The sequence below is a fragment of the Lepisosteus platostomus genome, chromosome 1 (assembly GCF_059453375.1).
Source record: "Lepisosteus platostomus isolate fLepPlt1 chromosome 1, fLepPlt1.hap1, whole genome shotgun sequence".
In the NCBI taxonomy this organism is placed as follows: Eukaryota; Metazoa; Chordata; class Actinopteri; order Semionotiformes; family Lepisosteidae; genus Lepisosteus; species Lepisosteus platostomus.
This window is the reverse complement of record NC_142611.1, coordinates 9,563,519-9,581,383: the sequence shown is the minus strand read 5'-3', so window position 1 is coordinate 9,581,383 and position 17,865 is coordinate 9,563,519. Positions and strand designations below refer to the sequence as shown.

Sequence of the window (17,865 nt, the reverse complement as noted above, 5' to 3'; positions counted from 1 at the left end):
CTTAGGACCGTCTCAATGTTGAATGCTCTTTGTGTCTTTACTGTTTGTAGCTCTTCTAGATTGGCTTTCCATTTGATGATAAAAAAACTTATAATAGACATATAATTACAATCAGGGTGTTATTTCAGTGGTGATAGTAAATCAAAATGAGATGTAACAAAATAAACAATATCTGAAATATCTAAATAATGTTAGACATCATATTTTAAAGTCTGAGGTCTTATTGTATATCTGTTCACTTTCCAAGCTGCTGACAGAAGAAATAAAAACACAAAAAAACCTACAAAATGTGTTTGCACATTTTTTTGTTTGAAAAATCCTTCCCTGAGTTAAATCTGTTGCATATTCACAATCATTTAATTAAGCTGCATTAATCAAAATTAATCATAGCATATTCTGTGCTGAGGAATGTGTACAGTACTATATGTACTGTATAAGTATTCTGAGAAGCAGAAGCAGTTACCAAAACATAATGAAATGAGAATTAAAAAGTTGTTTTTGTACTGTTATTAGTATGCAAATAGAATTTAATTTATGATTTTGAAAAATAAAGAAGACATAAAGCTATGTTTTTCATATCTGAAATCTTTACATTATCAGTTTACAGAAGTGCCATTAAAGTTCACAGCTATAGTAGTATTAATTAGAATGGAAGGGTTCTTTCTTGAAGGGAACACCACTGCATCCTGTGAATCAAACATTCACAGATGAAAGGAGGTTTTTCAGAGGCTGCATGGGCATCTCATCTGATGTCACATCCACAGGGTTGATGTACACTTGGGGGTCTTCTTCCTCATGCTGGTGTTTAGCAAAGTTGACAAACACCTGCAAAAACACAAGTGAGCCCCGGTTAAACATGCATTCTTCAAATTTGTAAGTGGAGCTGCAGAGCCGATTCAGGTACAGCAGCTGTTGATGCAAAGAAGTGGAGACAAAGGTAGTACAGGCAGACCAGCAGGCAGACCAAATATTTTTTCTGTACCCAAGGTTAGAAAGGGTGTATACACACATTGGCGTGAAAGAGTGGAAAATAACCCCAGTTATGAAGGTGAATATTTTCAGTATTTGCAGGTTTAAAGTTGTTGAAATACAGATGAGATGGCTTTTGTGACATTACTGAACTCACCTAAACTCAGGCATCAGAACACTGTTGATACTGACCAAAAAACTGCCAAAAAAAAGATGTTCAAAACCTGCAGTATGTGTCAATGTCTCTCTTTCTTTATATTGGATGTTTTGTGCATCCTTACTTCAGCTGTTGGTGGAGCTTTTACACTTAACCAATGACTTCTTGTCACCTGTTGCTGCAGATCATACCTTAGTTCTTCCAAAATTAAGACTGACTAGTACAGTTAAGAAAAAAAGATTTACTTTCAAAATCCCTTTGTTTAATTACATTTAATAAACTACGCATGCCTGTTTACATGTGTTGTAAACAGATAGGTAGATAGTGATCCTCCCGACCATTTTGAATATGTAAATGTGTGTCAATATGTACAATTACCAACCAAAAAAAAATCTTTTTAAGCTGGGTAGCTGTTAGTGTGGGACAGTAAGGATCCTGATTATAAGTAAGGGGAAGCATACAGTAGTATAGTAAGTATGAGTAAAGTTCAAGCTATATGAGAAAGGCCACACCTGGTCAAGAGTGGTCTGAGACACAGAGTAATCCTCGATGGCCAGACTCTCCCTGTGTCTAGTGAGTTCACTGAAGATCTTGGAAAGGGCATTCTGAACACAGGGAAGCTGGTACTGCAGGTTGTTGTGGTGCTTTTCTTTCAGCGTGCTGCCTGGGAAAGTGTCTCGCATGAAGTCTTCCACTGGCTTCAGTACTGGGGAAGATCCACCCACTCTGACAGTCACAGTGTATCCTTCTCCAAATCTAGAACAGATAGAGCAGATGAAACATGCATCTCAACACCATCAATCAATGACGCTCTTAACTGGAGCACAGTTTCTGAATTACTGTCATATTACCCACCAATTTCCTTTTTTAAGAAAACAATAATGTACATGCATGATATATTTTTTAATTACTTTGTGAGGAGATACTCTCTTGTTATTTGGTTTTGTGACATTAAATGCTGCTTCTGAAAATAATCAAGACAAATATTTGAACTAAATATTTCTAAATGTACTAATGCTGCTGTTTGCAAGTGAATGGAGATGCTTCAACATTACAGTTGTATGTATTTTCTAGTCATTTTATCCAATACAGGATTGGAGAGTAGCTGGAGCCTATCCCAGCAAACAATGGGTACAGAATACACCCAGATAGGGCACAGATGGGGCATACACAGACAAACACATACAGTACAGTACATTCACACCAGGGACAGTATTTCCAAAGTTTTCCCCGTGTGTCATTGAGCTGTGGGAGGAAACCAGAACACCCAGAGATAACCCAGGTGAACACAGGGAGAATGCTGAAAGGCAAACAATGTTTGTCTAGTAGCAAAGAACAGCTTGTAGATCAGGAATCATTAGTTACAGAAGTGCATTGTTGCTTAATGGTAAAAGTTCATGACAGTGCGAGAGAGATCGCAGGTGCCGTTTAAGTGAATGTTTTTTGCGGAAACTCTACCAGGTGCTCAGCGACTGACTGGTTCTGATTCAATGTGTAGTTTATTCCACCACTCTGGTGCCAGGGACAAGAATGAACAGGCCCTGGAGATGGAGAAACAGAGCGGAGGGACAAACAAAGTGGAAGAACAGGAGCAGACAGGCTGCAGTGGGTAGAGGGAGAGAGGAAGGACTTGAGGTAAACTGGGATCTACAGTAGTGGTTGTAGTGCGGTAAGCAAGAACACACTACAGTACATGCAGTGGATGCATCCAGCTACCAGGGAGCCAATTGAGAAACTGGACTTACAGCTTGGCATGATTAAAAGGAGGAGGCAATAAGCAATAATCTTCTGAAATAATAATTCAGAGATCTAGACTGAAACTTCCCTATTGCTTTAAGATCCAATTGACGTCTGATTTTCTTTTCACCTACTACATATAGAGTATTAAGTTCAGACTATTAATTACTACTATGTTTGAAAGAACCGTCTGACTAAAACCTGTCTCATAAAACACAGACTTCATGCCTTTGCACTTCAGGCAAAGCCCTCCACATGGTACATCGTTCTATAATTCCCCTTCTGTGTTTTCTGAAGTTACGTTAGTCTAGTGTGCCTAGCCTAGTAGAGAAATAAGCTACCGTACTTAGCCTTGTTATTTTGTCATTAGCAGTCTGACGACCCTTTGATTTATGCTAAATTAGTTATTTAATGTAATATTTCCTCAAGAAAAAGTCCAATGTGGGAAGTAAGAACTAAATGCACATAAACCCTAAAGTATAATAGTAATACTGGTTTTTCTTAGCACAGTTCAGAAGCCACATACAGTATGTAAGTGAAGCACACTCCTCCAAAGAAAAAAGACATACAGTATCTCTTAGATTAGTAATGCTTCAAAGCTTTGGCCTGAACAGTTATTGGTCTCTGTGATGTTAGACTAACCAGTTATTGTCAGATTTCTTTATTTTAACCATCATTTAACTTATAATTATTTTTAAAACCGGTTAAGGCAAACAAGTGACAACCTTGGAAATCACACTCATCAATCTTCACGAGCACAAAATATTTTTTTTTCACATTTTGCAGAATCCTCTTTAACCTAGAAGTACGTTTGTGTACTTTGACAGTCGTTCCAATACAAAAAAAGACATTACAGCTTTTTTAAAATATAATAGTGCATCATTTGGAATATTTTCTGTCTTTGCATTGGCCTAAGCAGTGAAAACTGTAGTGCTTTGGGTTCCATTGAAAGTCTTCTTTTAAATGCCTCAATGACAAGGCCTTTGAGCTGCATTTTCCCTATTACAGTTTTTGTGTTGTATGTTTTTATCCTTGACATGTTTTTAATATAAAGACCCATCTCTACTCTCTTTCCTGTCATTCTGCTTCAATATGTATGGAAGTATGGAAATTGTTCTTATAAACTTTTAAACTTTTACAAAAAACAAGGTTTTAGTACTGCAGTTTACTAAATGCAGTTTTAAGTCCATTTTACAAGGGAATAAGGGGGCTTTTCAATAATTAATTTGAAACCTAATCATCTACAAGTATGCTTTTTTCTTTCTATCTTTTTAATAAAACTCTACATTGTTGCATTAATATCTTGATAAAAGTCTTCTGGTGTTTGTAAAGGGTGTATTTCTGTCTCTAAACATGACTTGGATCCTGCATCTGTTGTACAATATTTTTGCTCATTTAATCAAAATCTTTACTCACTGTGAAAATCAGTAACAGCAAGCATGCAACAGAAGGGTATTAAAGTTTCCTTTGTGTGAAATTTACTGAACCACACATTTAAACTAAGTTGCTAGGCAATGTGGATAATCAATCAGAGTTAAAAGAATGTACCATTATCTGGAAAATGTGTTAAGTGATTTCTACAAAATACAGGACATTCGCGTTACAAAATAATAAAATCAGATGATCTCTGAGCTGACTTCAACAGGTTTTGGTTTGAAATATCTAGAACATTTCAACTGAAAATTTAAATATTCAAAAAGAAAACAGCAAAAAAAAAAAGATAATACAGTGACAAAAAAAAACATTTATGTCATTTTGCTCTGCAGTAATTTTTGAGATACCATCTGATGGTGTGTTGCACAGGAAGTATACAGTTTGGATTTCTTGAACTAGAAATTCAAAGGTCAAACAAAACCACCTATTTACCCCAGGGGAGTGGGGGAAAAGGATCTGAGGTGAATTTTCCACCAGCTAACCCATAGTCAGACCTGCTCATATTTGATAACACCGGAAGACTAACAGATCAAAAACTTGACTCCCTGATGCCTGCTGTTATTGAAACCCTCCATGGAGTCAAAGACAATGGAATATTGAACAGCCAGATCCACATTCAATATTTAACCTACAATGTTGTGCTCTTCTACAAGCATTTATTTCCAGTCCAAAGTTTTGATTCAAATCCTTTATTATTTAGTTCAGAAAATACAATTTCATTTTCTGTGAACTTCAGGATTTATATCCCTGTTGAGATACAGTGCAAAACAGGTTAGTATATCTTTGACACAAACCCATACTCTTGTTCTTGAATAATTATTTTTTATTAATAACACCTAATCATATACTCAAGTTGCCTTTTGGCATGGATATAGATTTAAGTGGATAATCAATTTATTTTTTAAAGAACAGTATAACAGTTTGAAGTAAAATGTCATTTCATTAATAAACTGAATTGAGGTGCTTACAGTTTTTGTTTTATACCCCCAAATAATCAAAAACCTATGCCTGCATAAGCTTTAGTCTGCACTATCTCCAAATATGTGGATATGATACAGTATACACAAAATATTTGTATATTTTGAGAACAAAATACATTACTTATAGTGATGGATTATTTTCAGCTACAGGCCTTACAGTCCTTAACATTACTTTTCATCTGAAAGCATTCCAATTCACATCAATTGATTCCAGTTTCGTATGGTATTAATTAAGGAACTGAATGATGGATGCTATGTGGACAAATGTGCCCTTAAAATAATCCAGTCATGAACTTAATGATCAAACATCCCTTAAATGCTTCCCCATTAAACAGCATGCTGTTATGCCCCATTAAAAAGACTTTCTTAGATAAATTACAAGTATATACGGTTTAACTTGTCTTGTTACACAATGGGATTTGTGAAGCTCAAATACTGTATATACAATAGCCCTTCAAAAAAATACATACTGAAAATCCTAGAGATGGCAGTATAAACAAGCAAATGAAATATTATAATTATAAAGGAAATAAATAAACAATATGGGTGGATGAATGAACAAAAAAGGGGTATGAAAGCTGTCTCTTGCAGTTAAAACACTGCGAGGCAAATGTGAAATATCTTCTTGGGAATTATTTACTTAAAATGTATAAACTCTATAGGAAAATAAAGTGTTAGAATCAACCAGGGGTGAACCTATCCTCTGCAAGCCATTCTCTTTAAGTTGATGGAACCAAAAGTCAGTCGTTGTAATAATTTGGTTAGCATTGAAGAGCAATTTCAGGCATCATAATAAGATGACTGTTATATTTCAGAATGATACTGACCCAATCTGCATTACTAAAACCTTGTTTTTTGTAAATATAGAAATATTTGTTTAAAACGTTTAATAATTCAAAGTCACAGGAATGCACAATGCTTTGTAAACAGCATATCATATTCCTCCCAACATCGTGCAGATTATACTTTAATTTAGTAGCAAAAAAGAAGACAGCTTTAATTAAATTAAATTTAATTAACAGACATATAACTCATGAAACATTAATTCTGGAAACTGAAAGGAAATACTAATGCTAACTTAGAAAGCATTCTCAGTGTCAGCAAAATTAAAGATAATTTGGCGACTGAATAATGCATTTATCCAATGAATAAAATTATAGAACAAGAATCATTTAGTATTATTGTTTACATTTTTTAAAGAAATCAGAGATCTATATACAGTATATATGCAAAATGGACTTTGGAGGAAAAATCTAGGCATTAGTAGAGACTGGGATTCCATGATGGGCTTTGAAAGATACTGCACTGACCTGGAAGAAGTATCCTTTTCCTACTGGTGCTGTTTACCTAAGGCTTTCGTTAGACTGACGTCGATGTGGTGCAGGATATGGAATTGTAACCACTCTGGGTAACAAATTTGCTTATACTGTAGTTGTAGGTGAATGGATGGAATTACAGAGTGAGAAAAATGAAGAGAGTAATAAGAATAAAGAGACCCATGGGGATAATGGTGGAATCAACCTTGATGTATTGAAAGTAAAACGCCAGCCTGTCTGGTATGATTTCAATGACTAAATGGAGACGGACAAATTCTGGGTCAAATCCGCAGAACAGCAGCTAGAGTGATGGTCCTTGGGGACAAGAAGAAAACAAGAACACTTCAGAGAGTCTCTGCCTAGGGTGGTGGGAGAAGCTTGTGATAGTGGGAACAAGATAGAGGGAGTTGGTGTGCTGATACCTGAATGGACACCAGCAGGAGTGGGCAATAACAGCACGTTAATCACCATCTTGGCTTGATGGGGCCAACAGCAGTCAGATTGCTCTGTCTAGCCTTGTGAAAAAAATACAAGGATTGTGAGATGATTCAGTGGGTGCCAAGTAGCAATGCCAATTGCTGTGGGAACTGGTAGAATAAGTATTTGATAGCCTTGACACACTTGATATGAAATAAATTGGTCAAAACTAATGGGGGGTCGATCTTGTTTTGGTGTCCAGAAAGTCTTAGAAAGAACGTCATTACATACTGTAAGAAAGGTTACACAGTTTACAAATGAGATTACAGCTTTCAGCACATGCAGCTCATTTGGTTGCTAGTAGTTAGGTGATCCAAAGATCTCATCCAGCCATTTCATGAAGTTACAGTATGTTGATTTTGTTAAATGAGTTGTAGGATTTTAAATACTTGATCTAGTCAACTCATAGCCTTCATTTTTAAATACTAAAATGTTTTTTTTTTCTTTTAACCTGTCAGTGTAGGGCAGATTCCAGAGCAGCAATATTGTGCTATGATATGATAAGCAATATTATAAAAACTATTCTGCATATTCTGCATTGTTTAATTTTAACATACTGTATCATTCCTTGATTTAAATATACTGCACTTTTAACATTATAACATAAAATTCTGTTACTTATTGATTTACTACAATATCTACAAGATACAAATAATGTATTGCAATAAAAACAATAAAAGTATTTTTCATTAGCAGCCTAGTCAAACATTTCCCATTTTATATCTGAAGTACTGCATATGGTTGTGCTACCTCCATGTAACATGTCTACATTAAATATCTCAGGTGGGTAGCTGTGTCAGCATGTGTAGGCTGCAAAGGAACAAGTAATAAGTTTATTCCATTCTAAAAAGAGAAGAAAGAAAACACAACGTTTCGGCCTTGGAGCCTTCTAAGAAGGCTTTTCATTTTCATCATGGAATAAACCTATTGTATTACTTGTTCCTTTAGATTAAATATCTACCTCCCCTGGTCTTGTTTTTTTATTTCCTTTGTCTTTTCTATAGTTTTACCTAACTTCTGTTGGACCCATATTTTAATTAACATCCCTGGTAAACAACCAAAGATCTATCTGACAACGGTTTTCATCACCTGGCTGTACCTAATTATAAATCATACTGTTAGACTTTTCACTTGAGGGAGTTTAAGACATAGCCGGAATCTGAGACATCAGCTTCATGGTGTCCAATATGGGAAGCTTTAATAAAGAAAATTAAACAGAATATTTTATTTTCTGCTCCCAAAGGCAGGCCTGCCTCTTTTCAAATGAATTCAATTATTCAAAATAAACCGCGACAGCTCCCAGTACTTTCACATGCTTTCACCAATTTTCAATAACTCCTACTTACTGTCATCTTCTTAGTTCTTTACCTGTCCATCCTGTCCAAAAAAGTAATGCTCATACACTTGGTGACATCTTTAATGACAACAGCCTGCACACCTTTCAGGTTCTGAACAAGACTTACTCACTCCCTGAGTTTTCCTATTTTATATACTGTATCTCAGAGTACACTCAGTCCTTCACATACAGTATATAGGGTGCTATGAGACACTACTTTACTATCTCATTCAGTTTTTCATCTACTCATTTTAGCAGTCTCTACAGGAGGAATGCATTCCTCTCTCCATGACTTTCTTTCTTCTCAATGAAGACATAAGATATTTGAAATATCTTTTTATGGTCTAGAGAATGAGAAAAAGTGGATGGTAGTCCAATGTGGATAAAGTCTCAGACTTTATTCCTCTTCCCCTAAAACCTTAGCCCACCAGCTAATCCAAATTAAAACTGCACACACTGTACATACAGTATAACACACAAGTATTTATGCAAGGTGTACCTGCCACCTGTCTGCAGATGTTTTGAAGAACTATATTTTTCTTCCTACAGGGAATAACTTTGATTTCATACATATCAAAACCTTTTATTTAACACAGTACAAGATAAAAAACAGCGACTCAGAACTTTCAGTAACCCTTTATTTGCACTGTCTGGAACTGGCACAGAAGTTACTTCAATTCCATGCCATTAAACTAAAACACTCCATTTAAACCTAAACATTTCAACAAGCCTCCTAAGGTTTTCTCTTTAATCATTCAAAAGAAGACTTTGTTCAATTTGATTTAAAGCTTGGTATTCAAGCTTTTATAATCGATTATTCCTCAACTCCAAAACTTTAGTTTTGCGGTGCTGGGCTTACTATGTAGTTGTAATAGATAATAGTAATAAATCTAAAAAACTGCTTGAGAGGCAATCTATTTGTTTGACTGTTCTTCTAGTTATGAAATTTATTCCACTGACAGTTATTGCAATGGAAAAAAAAACACAAAGAAAATAATGACTTGTCGAGATTGGCAATTTCTCTAATACAGCAGCAGTGTGGAACTCTGGCACCTCATAAAGTTTGCAACCCCCTAATATAGAGCAGACAGCATTTGGGATTGCTGAATCATTTAAAACACACAACCTCCTAATAAAGGTCTCTATTTCCTATATCTTATTTTCTCAAATGTAATGCAATTGAATTGTGAATATTTTTAAATTGAAATGTCCTTAAGGCTTTTAAATGAATGCATCTAGCCTGTTGTTTTTTAATCAGTTGAAGATATTTAAACGTTTATAGTTACTGTCAGCTACTGCACAAGTGCCAGGTACTGCACTATATTACTTGGTGTTTAATACCAAATGCAGGAGCTTGTAAGTATTGTGTCACATAGGACTTATTTTAAAAATGTTAAAAAAATGAACTATTTCTAGAGAAGTAGTAAATGTGTAAAGAACGACAATATGTCTTTTCTTTTCCTTTCATGGAATAAACCTTCACCTGCTCCTTTGCAGCCTATGCATGCTGATGCAGATACCTACTCGAACCTGATTACAATTTACTCAGAGTGAATGGGGTAGTGAGAGCAATAATAGGTTAATTATAATGATTTCTAGGTTTTTAGAAACAATTTCCATGTGCTACAGAATGATCATAGAATTCAAATGCTAGTGTTCATAGACTACTGGCCAGCAGATTTAAAATGTGGAATTGTAAAGTCAAAAGTACTGAGACTGCAATGATTTAGATCTGTAATTGCACAGTAGCTTGGCATTTTAGTCCTCTGTGTAAATTCTATACATTACAATTAACCTCATAGAAATTAAATATTTCTAGAGATGTACAAATCATTTATTAAGGAGGCCTATACTGGGAAGCACTGGGCACAAGGTAGGATACACACTGGATGGGATGCCGATCCATGGCAAAGAGACACAAACACACCCGCACACACCAGGGCCAATTTACACAAGTCAATTAATCTACCAGTATGTTTATGGACTGTGGGAGGAAACAAGACCGTCTAGCGAAAACCCATGCCAAACATGGAGTGGACATACAAACTCCACCCAGGGAACCCCAGGCCCAATATTCATCCCAGTGTCCGAGCACTGAGAGACAGCAATGCTAACCACTGCACTACCGTTCTGCCCTGTGAATTTAACAGTTTGAATTAATCATTTAAAATTCCTATTTATAATACGAATTCATTTGTTTATAACATTCATATTTATAAAGGTACTTCTGAAAATGTTGCATTGTACTGTACATCTAATTGCGATTACTTTTCATACAGTACGTGCACATAACTGAGCTCGTATCAAAGCAATATGACACCTGTTTACACGCCTTCTGTTGGAACCATTCACATTGATTGCATGTCACAGAAAAAACGTTTTCTTTTCCTCACACCCCAAACTCCCATAGTTCCACCTGTATGGTTCTAAGTGCATCCTTTAAATCAAACTAAAGAGATACTTGTCAGTTTTAACAACCCTTCTTGCATTGAAATAACTCACCAGAGGACATCTTAACCTGACATTTACAGTATCAGAGAGCAGGGGCAAACAATGTACCTGCCATGTGAAAATCCTCAAACTGATACCAACAGATTGGGTGAGAATAAAGTGAGAACTTTCTCTTGCCCATGCAGGTACAGTACTTGTGAACCAGAGTTTGACTAAATAAATCTTGTATTGATTAATATAAATTGCTCTAATTACACACTCACCATACCAACATACGAGGAGGTTGAACTAGCTTAAAAATCAGTCATGTGTCTACTCAAGTTTTCAAGTAGTTTTTTTTTATTAGCAGTGTTTAAAAGCTCTAGTTTCACCATTGTTTTGAGGGTGTGAGATCACAGGAAGAAATCACAAGTAGGAACAGCAGAGGTGACACAACTCTAGAAAGGAGATATAACTGCATTTCTCACTAGAAAGTCACACAAAGAGAAGACAAAAAAAGGACGAACAAATATTTTGCAGTATGGAAAAGGTACACAAGACATTAATCAGAGACAAGACATGTCACAAATGAGAAGATGCCATTCAGCCCATTAAGTTTGTTTGATTGCTAGCAGCCAATTCATCCTACCCAACCACTTCTAGAGAGAAACCAGGCTATCACATATGGCAAAAGGACTGGAAAGCTTCTTCCAAACCTATTAACCTTTGTGTAAAAAAACGCCTCCTGTTTTAATTTTTAGACTGCAGTGTCGTGGGGTTGCTGGTGAAGACTGGTTGATGTTCGTCACCAAGATGGGCGAAATGGCTCCCATCCTAGATGTAAAGCACTTTGGGATACCTCAGGATGAAAAGTACTGTATCTTTGCAATATATAATTATTACAAGCACAAGAGTGTAATTTTGCCAAGACTTACAGTCATCATATTACTTATGATATATTGTAATATATACAGTATATTATGTATAATTATAATTATATACCATTATTATTGCATCATGATATATGTTACTGTAAATGATCTTTAGAATGATGTTCAGAAGCTTTTTCACAAATATTCCAGTTCAGAAGTTTTATTGATGTTGAATCTTATTTACTATATTATGGTATTACATTATATACCATTATATATTATGGTATTACAAGTCTTATTGTAGGGGAACCCAAGACATTTAAATAAATACTCTGAATTTAGTATATTGCAATGACCAACTTAGTGCTTATAATGAAAATTTCCATCTGATAAAAGCATACGCATTTAGCATATGCTTCGCAAAGCTTATTTCAGTTTTACATGTAAATTTTACATGTAAACAGGTAAACTAAATTAAACTGTCAAAGACTCCAATTAACAATGTGTGCACTCATACATAAAACACAATTACAAAATACCCAAAATATACTGTATGAGTAATATCATGAATAAATAAATGGCATAAGTATGTAACAATCTTCATCGTATCTAAATTTACAACGCTTGGCCAAACATTTTAGCAAACTAAAACTTGCTATCTTCATGCACTTTATCACTTTCTTGTACAGTCTGGACTCATTTCAAAATACATTTTGGGGTCCTGAAATTAATCATGGATCAGCACCTTGTGCTGAGGCTAATTTTGACATCCCAGGCCTGAAGCTGTAAGTACCTGAAAATGGCTTGTGGAGTAAGGGTAAATAAGTCAGAAATAAAGGGAACCAGCCTGTGGTAACTTTAGTAAAATGGACTGACCTGCTCTTCAGGTGCTGAATACTTCCAAGGCACTTAAATTGGCCATTCACCATGATTGCCATTCTTGTGCATAATGCTTCACATTCCTCCATGCTGCAAAAGAAGTAAAAAAAACAAACAGTGAACTGATTACAATCCATAAAAATAAAAGCAAGAAGCCACTCAATGGGTTTTTTATTATTCCCCCCCTTTGCATTGACATTCTGACTGAGTGCTGATTGTATTAAGTCAGATACTGTATTACAGGTGCCTGTGCCTCAAGATATTTAGGTCAAGCAGTGCCATGCTAACGCTGTATTCCACCCTAATTACTGTCACGGCAGCTCAGCAGAAAGAAGCTTCACAAGTGAGGGATATGGTGTGAAATTGAATCAACTCACCTGTGTGACAGGAAATCAGTGAACACTAAAGCTAAAAATATGAGATTTCTTCATCACACTAAGAAAGATTACAACACAAGCCAACACACATGGGAGATGAGAAGAGTAAGAAAAGTGAAACACACTGCACAAAATATTTGTGGAACAGCTAAAGAAGACTCAAATAATGGATAGAAATAACATCTCGCCTAAAGGAAGCACACAATATCACTTCAGGCTTGAGGGATATAAAAAACTAATTTAGCACCATCTGTCTCATGTTCTAATTTATAATGAAATTTAAGAGCCGGAGCAGTAGAACCTTCATCCATTTTATATTACCTCAGATTTAAAAATATTCACAAGTCAATACATTTGGTAAAGATATCAAGTGAATACTTGATCTCTTTTGAGTAGCAAAAAATGGAAAACATTGCAGTATTGTCAATATTGGGACATTCCACATAATAGTGAATCACAAGGAAGGAGTGATTCCAGGTTTGAATTATAGTAAGTAGAGATACCGTATAACAAAACAAAAATGCAAAGCTGAAAACATAGAATAAGTCATAATAGGATTTTTTGACTGCCTACATACTGCAATTATTACAAAAATGCAGCAGTGCTGTGTTGGAGAATATAGACATGAAGTGATCTCAGTACTTCTTATAATCTTATACAACACAGGCTCACAGTCAGTGTTAGCAAGTCTTGTATTCCATAATTCAATTATAAGATTTAAGTAAGTTAGATTGGTTGGAAATATTAATTATTAACAACAAATATTAATAGGAATCTTAAGTAAAATATGAAAAAGGAATTGCATAATTTCTGCCAGAGGTGATAAATATTTTACACTTATATTTCATTTGCCCTTGAAAATTATTTTAATTTCAATCCATGAGATAACTGGATGGATACGTTTTATCAGTTGTTATATAGAGCAGGTGTCCATGGCTGCTAAAAAGAATTCAGAAATGAAAAGTGGAATTAGAAATCTGCACTGTTTTGTCATCCAAATTTGAGAAACAGAGAGAGAGAGATAAGTAATATTAATTTCCGTAATTATCGAGATAGTTATATATATATTTATGTTAAGCTGCAAGTCTCTAGAAGGTAGTGCAACACCAATATCCTACTACTTTGAAAAGAGGTAAAGTAAAAGTGATCAGAATGATATACTCAGAAAGGTTTTGCTGAATGTCTTTAAGGATTATTGTGAGGTGATAAACAGCATCTAATGTATTTAAATGCTCAAATATATTGATACAGCACAAGTTTAGCAGAATACAATTGTAACATGGTGTCACAAATGAATGGAGAGGAGATGTTTTTAATGTGAAAAAGAAGCACAGTTTTATGAAGAGAGATTCTAAAAGAAACTGCAGAGCCATGCTCTAAAGAAGGCCTAGATAAGATTTGTGGATCAATTTATTAGGGCACAAATAATGTTTGTTCTGTGTTTATGTCTTTTGCTAATTTCTATTTCAAAACAAACCCTGAAACTGAACCAAACAATAGAAAAAAATGTTTAGATTTTAAACAGACTTCCTTATTTATCCTTTATTACCTAAACTTTGGTAACTTTGTTACCTCTTTTCAAATCATTACATTTCTAAAATATACTGCTGTTGCTGTACATCCCAGAGCCTTTCCTTGTTGAACTCCTCATTGTTTTCTAAAGAATAATGAAATATTAAATGTTTTTTCCCTTTTTTCATGTATTGCTGGTTTGCTATATACAGTAAGTGAAGACTGACCTATGTGAAGTCAAGATGACAGATCGTCCCTCTTTGATCACACTCAGAATACAATCCCACAGGAAGCGACGAGCTTTTGGGTCCATTCCGGTTGTTGGTTCATCCTGAAACACACACTGCATTTAAATCCTTGCAGAGCACAACAGTAGTGTTCAAGTAGTGTTCATGCATCTAAGTGAAAACTTCAACATAACCTTACTTTATGTTTGAGAAAACAAGCCCTCAGCTCCAAAAACAAGCCCCCTGCTTCAGTATTGTCAATTTTTTTGCCTCATCCTTATATTCTTGTATAGCTTCTGACTTGCAAATGATGTTCTGGAACAAGTACTGTTAGTACAGTATGTAGCATATACAGTACAGTAAGTATAAATTCTGAGTATAAATTTAATTTAAACTTTATTTCAGTTCTATTCATTCCCACATTAACCTCAGAAAGTAAGACATGGATAATAACAATATAATTCACACCACTAAAAAAAAACAAAAAAACATAGTGTGTAAAAACACAAAGTGCATACAGTGCATTAAGACAATATACAAACAAACAGTAGGCAATATACAAGTAAACAAGTAAGCATTTCAAATGTAAGCAATGCAGACACGTAAACCATGACTGCAGACGTGCAATAAATTAAATTACAGTGAGGTAGATGGTGTAGGTGTGGTCCGAGGTGCATGGCCAAGTGTGTTCGCCAACTGCACCGCTTGTGGGTAGAAGCTATTGAGGAGTCTGGTCAAGGTCCTTGGATCACGTAGCTACTAGGTATGGGCAACCAAATGAGATGGATGGGCAGAGTGGCCTCATCCCATTTGCAAAGTTTTTATGCTCTTAGAAAATGAATAATAGCCAGATATGTTGAAATGTACCATAAATCAGTTTATTTTTAAGTAACTGGATCCAGTCTTACCAAAAAGATTACTGGAGGGCACCCAATTAGGGCCATGGCAGTGGAGAGCTTGCGCTTGTTGCCTCCACTGTAGGTACCTGCTGACTTGTTGGAATATTTGACGAGCCCCAGCTTCTTGATTCCCCACTCAGCCACCTGCAGAGGTAAACCCACAGCTTATACTGATGCACAGCTCCCTGATTTAGTTCACTTTGTTATTCTGTAACATCACAACATACTGTATGTGTTTTCTGATTATGGAATGACATATTTTAATTTTGATGCACATATAGTATTTATTATGAAAGATCGTGTGTGAAAGTTCTATTTCCAAACTTCATATGTTTTATAGGACTGTGACATCTGACTACAAACCATGGATTAAAAAGGTCTTCTTTTAAAAGCTGAGAAAGATGAAATAGCTGCTGTTAAATCACAGGATTTGTGCAAAAGAGACAAGGAAGCCTTTGCTCTTGATCACAGTCTTCCCAAAGGGAGATAAAATAAGAGGGCATAGGGCTTCAGGGTGCAGCAGGGAATATAAACAGGCTTATTAAATGCCCAATGATCTCATTAATGCCTTATTATTATGAGGTTTAATTAAATTTAAAAACTGTAGCACACTTTATGTACTTTTGATCATCTTTAAAATTTTTCCATTACAGAACATTTCTGCTTGTTCAGATTTTGCTTTTCATGCTTGTATACAGAGCCAAGTTATGAAACAGAGAGAAAACAAAGTTTTCCTAATGTCTTACAGTAATTCCATTGTTGATATACAGTATTTTACAGTATGAGCTGTGTATACTTTTTGGGTTTTGCTTATATGGTAATTATTTACCATTGTTATTATTACCTTTCCAGAAGGGGGAATGAGGATAGCTGTTGCATTGGAAGTGTAAGTTACAAATTACTTTGTCATTTATAAGGGACATCTGTAAACTATATGCATGTTTATAATATGAAAAGAAAATATCCAGACAGTTCATGTCAAATACCGTCTGGCAGCATGGCTATTACCAGATGATGCGAAATGCAGTAAGTAATTGCCATCTTGTTCATTTGGAGGACACTGGTTTCCCTGTCAAAATGACATTTATCATGAAAGGTGTGTTTCAGAGGAGAGCAGGGACTGAATTCCTCAAAGAGGATGAGAAGGATGTAAAAAAATAACTTTGGAATGGATGGTTCTGTCAAGTGCATAAGTCAGGGAACAGGTGTAAAGAGGGACAAGACAGCCCTGACAGAGCTTCAAATGTCTGTGCAGCTGTGAAAATGTAACTATCAAGGAAGTTGACAGGCTCAGAATGCACTCTATTGAGAAGATCATCAATGAACAGCTACAAAACAAGAAAATGTGTGCTTGTTGGATCCCACATGTGCTTATCAATCAACGCAAATGTGGCACATTTGACACCTGCAATGAATTAGTAAAACATTATGATGTGGAGGGAATGCATTCCTTCACTGAACAGTCAGTGATTACAAATCCCAAAACCCATCACTAGTGTATGCAGTGTTCTCACTCATTCTTCTTGATGTCAAATCCCCTTAGCATTAAAACGTAGAAAAGCATAATGTTAAACCCATCTCTTTTGGGTCTGACACGTTATAGTTCTAAATGAATACCTGCTGCTCTAGTATGGTAGGTACAGGGACCATACAAATACTCAAAAGATCTATCAGAAGCAGAAGCACTTACAAAATGAAAATATCCCGTTTGTTCATCACTTAAAATTACCTTCTATGCTGGAATCGGCACCATGCAACTATAATTGCTTGCAACTTAACATTTCTAGCTAAACTAGAAACTAGGTAAACTAAAAAAAAATGTGTACAGACTTAAAACACATATTTGTATTCAAGTTGGAATGAAAATAAATAACCAATATACTGTAAATTTTATCCCAGATCATTCTTATATCATTAAACATCTCCACATTTTTGTACAGATACTGTACATAAGCAGCTGCTCAATGTGGCTTCTTAACCATTCATTAATAATTGAGCATTGATCCCTTACAGGTAGGAATCTGAACTTTAGTAATAAAGGGAGAGAAGGTTCAGCATCTTTTCCTAAATAGTATGAAAACTCATCTTACCATCTTGACTTCCTTCTCTGGAACACCACGGAGGCGTGCATAAAATTCCAAGTGCTCACGTCCACTCAGAAGATCATCTATAGCATCAAACTGGGGACAGTATCCCATATTCTGATGAACCTCTCTCATCTGTTTTAATATGCTTTGAGAAGACAAACACATGTTACATTCTA

At 35.4% G+C, this 17,865-nt stretch overlaps 1 protein-coding gene across 1 annotated transcript in view; it reads right to left on the bottom strand.

The window, feature by feature from the left end:
- Positions 1-567: 567 nt before the first annotated feature.
- LOC148677640 (phospholipid-transporting ATPase ABCA1) overlaps positions 568-17,865 on the bottom strand; it is a 318,551-nt gene continuing 301,253 nt past the window's right edge. Inside the window, exons 45-50 of the mRNA XM_088613916.1 lie at positions 17,693-17,834; positions 15,612-15,746; positions 14,704-14,807; positions 12,585-12,677; positions 1,639-1,882; positions 568-825 (exon numbers count right to left, since the gene is read on the bottom strand). Coding sequence (XP_088470042.1) covers positions 694-825; positions 1,639-1,882; positions 12,585-12,677; positions 14,704-14,807; positions 15,612-15,746; positions 17,693-17,834 — 850 coding nt within the window. The 3' untranslated portion in view covers positions 568-693. The remainder of the gene's footprint in view (positions 826-1,638; positions 1,883-12,584; positions 12,678-14,703; positions 14,808-15,611; positions 15,747-17,692; positions 17,835-17,865) is intronic.